We start from the raw sequence: 12,125 nt of genomic DNA, 5'->3' as shown, positions 1-12,125 counted from the left end.
AGCACGCGAGCGTGGCCCGTGCGCCGTGCGCCGTGCGCTGCCGTCGCCGCCCCTCGCGTGACGCCGCTGCCGGCTGCCTAGTCGGGCAAGTGCCAGTGGGGAACACGGAGCAGCCAAGGGGGACGACGGGTGAAAGGCAGGCAGGCAGGCAGCAGCAGAGTCAGGAGCCGCGGGGTGCAGTGCCGTGTGCCGGTGGCGCCCACCCCGCGGCGTGGCCAAAGGAGGGTCGTTCGCCATCAGCGCCATCACTGTCAGTCTGACGAGGTCGCGACGGCAGATACGAGGGCCAGTGGTTGGCATTGGCTAGCGTCGGCCACCCACCCGTGCCCGCGCCAGGTCCTTTGCAGTGGGTGAGGTCAGTGGGGCAGTGCCACGGCGTGGCGCATCGCCAGGCGACCGTGGCCACCAGTGAGCACCGCAACGTCATGCACCTGTTCGTCTGCGTCAGCTCCAATGCGCTGCACCAGTGCCAGGGTGGCCTCGGCGCCCGTGGCCCGTGGCCGTCTCAAGAACACATCAGCCCGCTGGGACGAGTCAGACGACAGCACCCCAGCCTTGGGTATACTGACCAGACTGGCGGCCGGCGCCTGCCTGCCTCGCCACGACCACGACCACGACGCCGACATCAATGTCAGTCAGTGTCCTCGCTCGCCTCGTTGCCGTTCCCCCTCCCCGTACCCTCCCTCATGTCGCCCCCGCGCCGTGCGTGTGGAATCAATACATCGCCCGATGCCAACCGAACCCCCGACTAAGTGCGCGGTGGCGCAGTCTACTTCTTCGAGGCGGCGGCCTTGGCCTTGAGGACGCGCTTGACAATGGTGGCCTCCTCGATGAGGAAGGCGCGCGTGATGCGCTGGCGGACGCAGCCGGCGCAGACCGAGCCGCCGTAGGCGCGCGACACCGACTTCTGGCGCTTCGAGATGGTAGCGTACTGGCGGGGGCGGAGGGCGGGGACACCGGCGAGGGCGTCGCCACAGTCACCGCACTTGGGGGCCGACTGGGATTGTCAGTACGTACTCGGACGACAGAGCCGCGCCACTAACAGCAAGCTTCTTGATGTGGTGGACGACGAGCTTGCCGCCGGGGGTCTTGACGACGCGCCTGCGGGCCGAGGTCGTGTTGTAGGGCGTGCGCTTGCGGAGGGTGACACGCTGAGCCATTCTGCAAGGTGTTAGTGGGCTGGGTTCAGAAACCTCAAATTGTCGATCCAGCGGCGAGGTGCTTGACGGCCGGGCGAGCAGCAGGCGAACGACGGCGCCGACACGGAGCGCTCCAGCACGCCGAGGGACCGGCTGGGACGTTGCTCCCCTCTCCAACATCACCACCACTCCGCCGAGCAGCCCGACGCCGCCCGCGACAAATCTTCAACGTCCCAGCTGTCCCCGTCGGTGTCGGCGTGCTCGTGGTCGGTGTCGTCGTGCCGTGTCGTGTCGTGTCGCTGCCGCTGTCGCCGTGCCGTGCCGTGCCGCTCCGCACCTCGCCGTGGTCGCTGTCGGCACTCACTTGAACGATGCTTGACGGTTAGAGTGAACCTGCTGCTTTCGACGACGACAAGCTCGACCACCTCGCAGCGCCAGAGACTCTGCGGCACCAACCGCCGCCTGCCAGCCAGCCAGGGCAGCACTCCCACCCAGCCGCCCTCTGCCAGGCAGCCCAAGCGAAACTTGCAACGAGCTTGAACGCCTCCGTTCCTCATAATCCCGATCGGCATTAGCCACGTGGAAGCCATGTCGGCGCTAATTATCGCCGATGCTCACGATTCGTGCCTGGACCCTGAGCCGCTGCTTTCGAGAGCTCGAGTGGCAACAGCCACATGCAACACCTAACCCTCCAACATAGATGCATACATAAGACGTAACAATAGTGCTCTACACTGGTATGCCTGTGACTGGCTGTACAAGCGTCTACATATGGTTTGTGTGGTACCCGGTGGAGTATTGATTCTGCGCGCTGCTGGCGAGCGTCGCGCGGAAGGCGTCGAGCTGGGCCGGGCTGAGCTGGGCAGTAACCGGCTGGGCGGCTTGCTGCTGGTGCTGCTGCTGACGCTGCTGCTGCTGGGCCAACTGCTGAAGCTGCTGGAGCTGGTGCTCGCTGAGTTGCTGTTGCTGCTGGTATTGTGCCGGCAGCTGCGGCTGTTGTGGCGGCTGATACTGCTGGTGCTGGTGCTGGTGCTGGTGCTGGTGCTGCTGTTGTTGCTGCTGTTGCTGGAGCTGCGGTGACTGCAGCTGAGGCTGTGGCGACTGTTACGCCTGCCCCTGCGCCGTATCCCGCATACTGGCCTTGATGTAGTCGCAGACGTCTTTGTACACATCTTGACGCAGGAACGGCCTCATCTCGGTGAAAGAGTCGGTGATGCCGAGCGTCACCAAGGTGTCGACTCGGCTTCGCACCTCCTTGACCACCTCGGTTCTGAGCTTTATAAACTCTTGTGTGACCTCTTGCTTTAGCCCCGAGAACGACTTGTCGACCTCTGATTTGATGACAGCTGCAGCAGCCGTCGTGTACTGGCTCGCAGCAATGTTGGCTGCTTTCTGAACTGCGTCGCTGTCGCGCAGTTGCCGGATCTCCTCTTGCTGAATTGCCTCGTTTGCACGCAATTGCCGGATCTCCTCCTGCATCCGCACCATCTCGGCGGCGAGTAGGCGAATGCCATCAGAGTGGTCGACCGGAGCAGCCGCTGGTGCAGGCGGCGCCACTGCGTTCGCTGGCGCCGGGACGACTGCTGTTGTCGATGGGCCCGCTTGCGCTGGAACGACTGCCAATGTCGATGGGTCTGGTTCCGCCGCGGTCGATGACTTGTCCGCGCCGGCCGCCTGGGCGACAATGCTGGCAGCGGCTGAGGGCGTCTCCTCATCCTTTGTCGCCACAGCCGGCCGCGGCTTGCCAGTGAGTCGGCCGTTGGGGTCGTTTCGGCGCTGGTACTGCTCCCAGGAGCGGACGCGGTGGGCCTTGTCATAGTCTTGCACGTTGATCTCGTTCTCCAGCTCGTCATACTTCTCGTCCAGGTCGTCGACCCGCGCCTTCACGCTGTTGACCTGGGCAACAAGGTCGAGGAGGAGTGCGCGCGCACGGTCCCTCTTGCCGTCGACGCTCTTGTTCTTGCCGTCTGCTCCCGCAGCTGCCGACTCTGCTGGTTTCGGAGTGGACTCGGCCCCGGCTGGAGTACCCTGTTCCCTCCCCTTGCCCTTGTCCAGCGGCGGAGCGACCTCGGGCGTCTGACTCGATGGTGGCTCACCGGACGGCGGGGGCGGCGGCTCTTGAGATGGCGGCGGTGGAGGCGGCGTCGCCGACGGCGGCGCAGCCCCGATCCGCAATGGCGCAGGAGACTGTTCGAGCTGCAGCACGCGCTGCCTCAGGCCTTCGATCTCGAGCACGGCCGTATCTCCTTCCCGCACGCCCGGCCTCGCCAGCGCGCGGCGCAGGAGGTCGTTGAACCCGGCCCCGACGGCTTCGTTGGCAAAGCGCACCTCGTTGGTCAGGTCGTCCACCTGGTTCTGGGCGTCTCGTAGTGTCGGCGCGTCGGCGTTGAACTCTTTCAACCGGTCGAGGTTGCGCACGGCGATACCGTGCCGCGAGCGCGCGGTGACGAAGCGGAAGATCGAGCTGCGGGATCAGCGGGGCGCCAGCACTGCCTCCTTCGCGCAAACGTACTCGGTAAACTCGTCGGTCGTTACTGGCTTCGGCGGGGGCGAGGAGTCGCGCCTGCCCGCCGGGCCCGTCGGGGGCGAGTAGTAGCCCAGCGAGTTGGACGACGGTTTTGGCCAGGTGTTCTCGCGCACGACCTCGCGACCAGGCCGCGACGGCCCGGCGTCGGGCTGGTCGTCCCGCCATCTTCTTGGGTCGGAAGGCCTCGCACTACGGTCGGGGTCGCGCCTGGGGTCGCGGTACGCGCTGCCGTTGTACCGCGACCTGTCGTACGTCGGCGGCGAAGCCGAGCGGCGCCCCACCGGAGAGCGCGGGCGCGGCGGGAGCGCCGACGGCCGCGTGTCGCTGTAGTGTCCGCCGCGGGACTCGCGCAGCTCACCGCTCTCGCGGGGTGACCTGGGCGGACTGGGCATTATAGTGTCGCGGAAGAGAGTGAGTGAGGAATGCAGCCAGCCATGGATTCAAGGTTACGATGTTGTTGTTTCGGCGGTCGGGAAGATTAGGTTCCGCCGGTGGGCAGAGGTTCTGGGTGCGGGGGTGTGGCCGCCTTGTATGGCCTCGGTGCGATAACGTGAGCTATGCATGCATATGTGTACGTGCGCGTGTCATCACCAGCGTCCATCTGCTACCACATCGATGACGGTAAGGTGCCTGGTGGACGCGTCGGGACGCGTCCAATGCTCCTCGGCGGCCGGTGGCTCGGCCCGTGGCAAAGCGACCCCCGGTCCTCCGCCTACTTGGGCATGACGAACACCGTCTTGGCCACCTTGTTCTGCTCAAACAGCTCGTAGTACTTCTCTGCCTCGTCCAAATCCACCTTGTTCTCGACAAAGCTCTTGAACACGTCGAGGTTGTCGCGGAGCACATTGGCGGCCAAAGGGAAGAAGGTGCGGACCGAGCAGCGGCCGAACTGGAGGCGCGCGTTCTTCGAGTAGAGCTGGTCGCCGTCGAGGTCGATGTGGCGCGAGTGGACGCCGACCGACGACACGGCGCCGTACGGCCTGACAAGCTCAAGCGCGGTGAGCACGGCGCCGGCATGCCCGACGACCTCGAGCACGGCGTCGGCGCCGCGGCCCTCGGTCGCCTTGGCCAGCGCCTCCTTGAGCTCGGGGAGGGGCAGCGCGATCGCGCCGTGCTTGGCCGCGAGCTCCAACCGCTGCGGGGCCAGGTCGGTCGCGTACACCGTCTCGAAGAGCGTCTTCGCCGACGAGATGGCGCACAACCCGACCGGCCCGCACCCAATGACCACCGCCACGCCCTTCTTGGGCACGGCGCCGGCCAGGGCGTCGGCATACGTCCAGCCCGCGGCGTCATTGTCCAGCAGCCGGCGCGCGTTCATCGCACTGCTGTACCCCGTCGGCAGGATGTCGGCCATGAGGAGCGCCACGTCCTCTGGCAGGCCGGCCGGGAAGGGGAAGAGGCACCCGTCGGCGAGCGGCATGCGGAAGTACTCTGCCTGCCCGCCGGTGAGGCATGCGTTCTGGTCGCACCGCGACGTGTAGCCCTGGTCGCAGTAGAAGCAGTTGCCTGGGGGGGTTAGCGGGGTGAGGCTCGGCATGCCTTGGCTCGGCGGCCCGCTGCCCCGAGCAGACGGCGTCCAAGGCGACGGCCTCGCTACCCACCACACGAGACGGAGAACGGCGCGATGACATGGTCGCCGACCTTGAACTTCTTGACGCCCGCGCCAGTCGCCACGACCGTGCCGACGACCTCGTGGCCCATGACGTACCCGCTGCCCTCCTCGTGGCCGCGGTACGCGTGGAGGTCGGAGCCTGGAGGGGGCGGGTAAGCGCCGGGGGGTCTCTCGCAACACAGCACATACCACAAAGCCCAGCGAGGTGCACCTTGATGAGCACGTCGCTGTCCTTCTCGAGCGTGGGTACGGGCACGTCGCGCACCTTGACGTCGAAGGGGCCGTTGATGACCACGGCGCGCATCGTGGCGGGGAGGGGAGTGGCCGTCATTGTGAGTGAGTGGGTGTCGGCGAGAGCAGCGACGAGCAAGCAGTATTTAACGGGCCGAGCGGAGCGACAACCTGCTGGCGGCCAAAGCCGTGCCGGTGCCTGAGGCGACCCGGCCGAGTGGAGGCAAGCGCGGCGAGCAAGCGACAGCAAGCGCTCGCTGGGCGACAGCGTGCGCGCGCTGCATCAGCTGAGCGGGTCTCCGCACCCCCCGCGGCCCGCGTGCTCGAGGCTCGTTTGCAGCAGGGTGCGAGGGCAGCGCGGCGAGGTGAGCGGCCGAGTTCCCGCTGCCCTCCACCTCCGCAATCTCGCAATGTGGCAATCTCGGCGCTCGTCCTCGCCGACGACGCGGATAACCGGCGAGCCTCCGATCGACCGAGGTGCAAGTAAGCGGTCGGCTGGGGGCCGTGTCTAGCGCTGCGGCAGTGGCCGTGTCCAGCGCCGCCCGCCGCACAGGCTATGATACATCGGCATCATCGTTATTGTTACTCTACAGTGGCAATCTAGGCCCGCATGATGTCCCCAAAGATCTCGGCGTTGCGCGCGCGCAGAGCAGCAGTGTACCGCGCGTAGCTCGTGCCCGCGGCCCATGGCCAGCGCGAGGCGCCGAGGAACGCGTCGGCGGGCGGCACGGCGGGCGGTGGTACCGCGCCAAACTCGGCGGCCCACGGCGCCTCGCCGGCGCGCAGCTGCTCGAGCGCGCGCACGGCGCTCGTGCCCACCGGGCTCGGGATGTACGCCGGGCTCTGGAGGTACGTGTAGCTCTCGAGCATGCGGCGCGTGGCGAGGAGCGGGGTCTGGGGTCAGCTTTGGCGGCGGTGCACCGAACCCACCTCGCACATGATCGCCGCGGGCACGCTCGCGCTCGACTTGTAGTCGTAGTACTGCTCCGTGTTGAATGCGGGGAGGACGATATCCTGGGCGTCAGCGGCAGCAGCACTCAGCCGACAAACCATGCCCCGGATGAGTCTGTAGTACTCGACGTTGCTGACCCCCGCGTGAACGTGCACGACAGGCGAGTCCTCGTCCACCAGGAGGGGCGGGTACGTGAGCTCGTGGTGGCCCTCCATGCCGATGAGGTGCAGCGTGAACGGTTGGTCGGCTGCCACGAGGCGCGGAGGGCTGCCTTGGACAGTGTATCCCCATGCGCCGGGGTTTTCTGTCCCGTCAGCAGACCCCAGCCAGCGCGCTCACCCAAGATCGCCTGCTCGAGCTCACGCATCACGCCCTCGTAGTCGCGCTGCGTCTGCCACACGCGCCCGATGATGGCCGCCTTGTCAAAGCGCCCGGTCGCCACCTTGGCCGGGACGACGGCCTCGGGGAGGTCAAACACCTGCCGTCAGCGCGGCCTCACCGCCAACCCACCGGAGCCCAGTGGTGCACCGGGACGCGCTCCCACGCGCCGCTGCGCGTATGCTGGGCAAAGCGCTCGAGCGTGCGGCGCACCGCCTTGGCCGTGTGCGCGCCGAGCGTGAGCAGGTCGAGGCGGCCGAGCCAGGGCGCGAGCTGCGCGCTGTCCTCTGGCGCGGCGCCGAAGAAATCCCCCTCGTGGATCTGGCACACGACGCGGGCGGTGGATCCCTCCAGCGCGGCGATGACGCCGTGGTTCCGGTTCTGGAACTTGGGGTCGCCTGGGGTCAGCGGCGCGCGACGCCGACGCCGACTCACATGTGTTGAGCACGACCACGTCGTACTCGTTCCGCCCGATGGCCGCGGCCAGCGCCTCCGGCGCGAGCGGGGGCGCGGGGTGGATGTCTGCGAGCACGGCGGCAAAGTCCCAGTCTGGGCGGTGGGCTGCGGCGTCAGCTCGGCGGCGGCAGCACCGACCCACCATAGAAAGTAGCGTTCACCCCCGCGGCCTGCAGGGCGGCGAGCAGCGCGCCGAACACCTCGCCATGGTACGGCGTCGGCTCGTAGACGGCCACGCGGGGGCTGGAGCTGGTGGTGAATACGCGCACAGCGTGAGGCCCAGACCACCACGGGATCACGACAAAGGCGAGCAGGGCGGCGACGGCGAGCGCGAGGACGAGGCGGCGCGTCGCGCCGGCGCGGGTGCGGTCGAGGAGCATTCTGACCCGGCGGACGTGGAAGAGGCGATAGCCAAGTCGTGCCCACCATGTCGTCGTGGCTGCTCCTGCGCCCCGATGGCTGCGGCGGCCGTCGCGCTCGCCATGGTCGTGGGTGAGCGCCCGGCGCATCGAGCGAGGATGGTGCTGCGCAGGCTGGGATCGCTGGGAGTGATGGGCGCGATGGCACTGCGCCACATGAGGCAGGGTGTGATCGTCGTCGTTGGTGTCGGCGGTGGCCCGGCTCTCGAGATGCAGGCAGCAAGCACGGTTGCGTGGGGTGAGAGATTATGCACAAGCAAGAGCACCACGGCGACTTGGCGACTTTGTCAACATGTCGTCTGCTCCTCTGGGCCGCGCCGCTGCCCGCTACGCCAGGGGAAACAACATCAGATCGGCCCGCCGGCAAGGCACGCACCACGCCACGCGACCTTGTTGTTCGACGTGTGGAGCTGCGACTGCTGCAACCTTGGCGAGGCCATGAGCACTCGGAGACGTCGAGCGCTGCACCGCGCCACTGGACAGACACACCGTAGCTGAGCTACACGAGCGCCGAGCTCCCCAACACCGACGTACTCACGCGACCGGCGCTGAAACAAGTCAACCTTGTTGATCACTCCAGCCACGCGCCATCAGAATGGAATGTGCGTTTCATGTTCAGACAGACAATCGGCTCCTCCCCGCCGTCCGCAACACCCTCTACATGTACATCTTGCTAGCCTCGCCGCTACAGCGTGCCGTTGACACCATTTGGCAGAGGAGGGACGGGAGCGTCCGCACCCTCGCCCTCATCCTCATCCTCGTCTTCGTCCATCTCCTGCGCGCGCTTGAGCGCAAGCGCAGCCTCCTGCCCGTAGTGCATGGCGCGCTTCTTCTCAAAGTCGCGCTTGTGCGCACGCTGCTCCTCGTCCAGGCCCTCATCCTCGCTGTCGGCAAAGACCTCGCTTCCAGACGTGTTGCCCGTGGCGTTGCCCGAAGTGTTGGCGTACGTGGCACCGACGAGCGCAGGGATCGCCTGTGATGGCGACGACGGCTGGCCGGGGTAGACGGGGTGGGGCTTGTCAGGAAGCGAGAACGACGCCGAGCGCGACGAGCCGGACGATGTGGCCGTCGACGGGCGTCTCGCGTTGCGCTGCGTGTTCTCCACAAGCTCAGGGTTGATCTGGTTCGAGGGGCTGAGGTGTTAGGTACACACGCCTAGTTACCTACACACCTGCTGGGGGATTCAAGAGACCACGCCGAACCGCGGTCCTGGCTCAGGTCAAAGTCTGGGACTTCTGTGACAAGTATTAGCGGCTGCAGCTTCCCGCACGCCGAACCCACCTCCAATGCCCAGCACAACGTCGTTCTCGGCATCATAGCGGACGTAGGGCGTCTTGGGCTCGTCAATCTTCCTGCGCCGAGTCAGTGATTATGCGCAAGGCCAACAATGGCGGGCACGGGCAGGACCGTGCACGCGACTTAAGTCACTCACATCAAGGAGTCCTTCTGGATCTCGGTGAGCGCAATGTTCGCCTCGTCCCACGTCAGGCTGGGGCGGGGTTAGCTGGCTTCGTTGGTTGGTTTCGGAGGCGGTCGGCGTCGCCAAGTCGGTGGGCGGGGCGAGGACGGTACATCTCCCGCCCTCCCACCCCCCTTCCTTCTCCCTCCCACCCACCCCTCAACCTCCTCCCCAGTGACAGACACCCCCAACGTCAGACTCACTGCTCCTGATCCTTGGGGTCGGTCGGCGCGCGGATCGGGTTCTTGAGAATACCACGCGCGGGCGCAGGGCGCTCCGAGCTGTTACCAATCGCTGGTCCCTGGTCGTCGTCGTCGACGACCTGCTCTGCGACGAGGTCGTTGCGGGCCTGGGGTGGGATGTCGATGTGGCTCGGGTGGGGGTGTGTCTCGGAGTAGGGTGGCCTGTTGTCTGACATTGTGGGCGTATGGGGGTGGGGGTGGCGACAAGAACTAGAGACAGTGGAGAGAAGAGTCAAGAGTCGGATGGGGGGATGGGGGGTTCTGGTTGAGAGAAGGAAGACGGAGATGGCCACTGGCTGGTTGCATCGATCAGGTGCTACTGTTGCTCGCCGTCGACAGACGTCACACCGACAGGCTCTCACAAGCACAAGGGGCGGGGGGTCGCAAGCCTATTGGGGTTGCCAGTCGCGCCCAGTTTCATTGGCGCGCCTTTTACTATCATTACTGAATTGGGCCAGCCCCCCCAGCGTGTGTATCGTTGTCAAGGCGCGTCCCTCGCCCTGGCGGTCGAGTCAGGGATTTTGGCGGGCGGGCGGGCGGCACGGGCACGGCATGGCGCGGCGCGCGCGGTGGCACATGTGTCGCCCACTGTACGGTGCGATACGCGGCGCGCGCCTCCACGTCGACGACCCAGGCTGGCTGGCGGCGATGGCGGCAGTCGACCACCCACCCACCACGCGCCAGCCAGCCAGTACATGTTGACCCTTTCTTACAAACCCCCCCTTCCACGTTCCATCTCTTTCTTTCAACAGCTTACTACAGCTACAAAAAACACCATCGCGCCTCTGAGCTCACCACTCACTTGTGCTTTAGTACCCACCACGTCGACATGAGGCCTCAGAACGTTGTCACCGCCGCCGGCACCGGCGCCCTCATCCTCGCCGCCTCGGCTTCTGCCTCCGAGGTCACTTTCAAGGTGCGTAGGCTCACAGCAGCCCCAAGCGCTGGTTATGGTTAAATCGGCGCCTGTACGCGCGCGCGGTCCTCGTGACGGCAGCGTTGCGTTGCTCGCCGGCGACTGCCATGCCCCTTGTGGGGTTTGACGCGTCCGTCGCTCACACACACTCCAGCCTACCACCCTCAAGGCCCCCTTCATCGAGCAGTTCACCGAGGACCTCGGCCCCGAGTCGCGCTGGACCGTCTCGCAGGCGACCAAGCAGACCCCCGTCGGCGATGAGACTTTCTCGTACGTCGGCACCTGGTCGGTCGAGGAGCCCGAGGTCTTCCCCGGCATCAAGGGCGACAAGGGCCTGGTTCTGAGTGCGTAAACAGTCATTCCAACGCGTCGACGTTGCTGACACGGCGCAGAGTCCAAGGCCGCCCACCACGCCATCTCGACCGTCTTTGACAAGCCCATCGAGACCAAGGGCAAGCCCCTCGTTGTCCAGTACGAGGTCAAGCTCCAGAAGGGCCTCGAGTGCGGTGGTGCCTACCTCAAGCTCCTGTCGGAGCAGGGCGAGAAGAAGGGTCTCCGCGCCGGCGAGGAGTACACCGACAAGACGCCCTTTACCGTCATGTTCGGCCCCGACCGCTGTGGCTCGACCAACAAGGTCCACTTCATCTTCCGCCACAAGAACCCCGTGACTGGCGAGTTTGAGGAGAAGCACTACAACTCTCCCCCTCTCCCCAAGATCACCAAGACGACGGCTCTCTACACGCTCGTCATCAACCCCGACCAGACCTTCCAGATCAAGATCAACGACGAGGAGGTCTCGACTGGCAACCTTCTCGAGGACTTCACGCCCGCCGTCAACCCCGACGCCGAGATTGACGACCCCGAGGACTCGAAGCCCGTCGACTGGGTCGACATTGCCGAGATTGACGACGTCGACGCCGTCAAGCCCGACGACTGGGACGAGGACGCCCCGCTCACCATTGTCGACGTCGAGGCTGTCAAGCCCGAGGACTGGCTCGACAACGAGCCCATTGAGATTGCCGACCCTGAGGCTGAGAAGCCCGAGGAGTGGGATGACGAGGAGGACGGTGACTGGATCGCCCCCACTGTGCCCAACCCCAAGTGCCAGGAGGCCTCTGGCTGTGGCGAGTGGTTCGCTCCCAAGATCCGCAACCCCGACTACAAGGGCCAGTGGGTCCGCCCCAAGATTGCCAACCCCGAGTACAAGGGTGTCTGGGCTCCTGCCAAGATCCCCAACCCCGACTTCTTCGAGGACAAGAACCCTGCGGCTCTTACTCCTATCGGCGGTCTCGGCTTCGAGCTCTGGACCATGACCGAGGACATTCTGTTCGACAACATCTACATTGGTCACGACGTCAACCAGGCTGAGCAGTTTGCCAAGGAGACGTTCCACGTCAAGCGCCCCATTGAGCAGGAGGCCGAGGGCTCTGCCCCCGACGAGGATGACGAGGAGCCCAGCACTGTTGTTGACAAGATCCGCCTCCGCCTCCTCGAGTTTGTCGCGCTCGCCCAGATCGACCCTCTTGACGCTGCCAAGCAGCTTCCCGAGGTCGCCGCTGGTATCGCCGCTGCCTTCTTCACGTTCCTCGCTCTCCTCGGTGGCCTGGCTGGCCTGTTCAAGTCTGGTGGCTCTGGCAAGCAGCCCACTGTTGTCAAGAAGTCTACTGTCAAGGCCGCGCCCGCTCCCGCTCCCGAGGCCAAGATTGAGGAGATCAAGGAGGACGACTCTGCTGCCAAGAAGCGCACCACGCGCAGCAGCAAGGAGTAGGTGTGGTGACGTGACACCTTTGTTGG

General features: G+C 65.9%; 6 protein-coding genes across 6 annotated transcripts; 1 reads left to right on the top strand and 5 right to left on the bottom strand.

The window, feature by feature from the left end:
- Window positions 1–769: 769 nt before the first annotated feature.
- Window positions 770–1,815, bottom strand: RPL34B (60S ribosomal eL34 domain-containing protein; the record flags this gene model as incomplete). Its single annotated transcript, XM_069352802.1, has 4 exons — window positions 770–997; window positions 1,044–1,161; window positions 1,504–1,513; window positions 1,758–1,815. The coding sequence occupies 4 exons, from the start codon at window positions 1,813–1,815 to the stop codon at window positions 770–772; spliced, it is 414 nt and encodes a 137-aa protein (XP_069210220.1).
- A 428-nt stretch (window positions 1,816–2,243) lies between these two features.
- Q8F55_004281 (uncharacterized protein) lies at window positions 2,244–4,058 on the bottom strand (the record flags this gene model as incomplete). The annotated part of the gene is made up of 2 exons (XM_069352801.1): window positions 2,244–3,603; window positions 3,652–4,058. 2 exons carry the CDS (start codon window positions 4,056–4,058, stop codon window positions 2,244–2,246), a joined length of 1,767 nt encoding a protein of 588 aa, XP_069210219.1.
- A 320-nt stretch (window positions 4,059–4,378) lies between these two features.
- Window positions 4,379–5,609, bottom strand: Q8F55_004280 (uncharacterized protein; the record flags this gene model as incomplete). The annotated part of the gene is made up of 3 exons (XM_069352800.1): window positions 4,379–5,172; window positions 5,268–5,417; window positions 5,468–5,609. 3 exons carry the CDS (start codon window positions 5,607–5,609, stop codon window positions 4,379–4,381), a joined length of 1,086 nt encoding a protein of 361 aa, XP_069210218.1.
- A 500-nt stretch (window positions 5,610–6,109) lies between these two features.
- Q8F55_004279 (uncharacterized protein) lies at window positions 6,110–7,675 on the bottom strand (the record flags this gene model as incomplete). Its single annotated transcript, XM_069352799.1, has 6 exons — window positions 6,110–6,403; window positions 6,440–6,765; window positions 6,801–6,939; window positions 6,972–7,237; window positions 7,275–7,400; window positions 7,438–7,675. The coding sequence occupies 6 exons, from the start codon at window positions 7,673–7,675 to the stop codon at window positions 6,110–6,112; spliced, it is 1,389 nt and encodes a 462-aa protein (XP_069210217.1).
- A 724-nt stretch (window positions 7,676–8,399) lies between these two features.
- Window positions 8,400–9,591, bottom strand: Q8F55_004278 (uncharacterized protein; the record flags this gene model as incomplete). The annotated part of the gene is made up of 5 exons (XM_069352798.1): window positions 8,400–8,847; window positions 8,886–8,949; window positions 8,996–9,066; window positions 9,147–9,203; window positions 9,377–9,591. 5 exons carry the CDS (start codon window positions 9,589–9,591, stop codon window positions 8,400–8,402), a joined length of 855 nt encoding a protein of 284 aa, XP_069210216.1.
- A 653-nt stretch (window positions 9,592–10,244) lies between these two features.
- Window positions 10,245–12,099, top strand: CNE1 (calnexin; the record flags this gene model as incomplete). Its single annotated transcript, XM_069352797.1, has 3 exons — window positions 10,245–10,331; window positions 10,486–10,675; window positions 10,724–12,099. The coding sequence occupies 3 exons, from the start codon at window positions 10,245–10,247 to the stop codon at window positions 12,097–12,099; spliced, it is 1,653 nt and encodes a 550-aa protein (XP_069210215.1).
- Window positions 12,100–12,125: the final 26 nt, after the last annotated feature.

This window comes from Vanrija albida (genome assembly GCF_041260175.1).
Source record: "Vanrija albida strain AlHP1 chromosome Unknown contig_3, whole genome shotgun sequence".
NCBI classification, from domain to species: domain Eukaryota; kingdom Fungi; phylum Basidiomycota; class Tremellomycetes; order Trichosporonales; family Trichosporonaceae; genus Vanrija; species Vanrija albida.
This window is presented reverse-complemented; position numbering and strand designations above follow the sequence as displayed.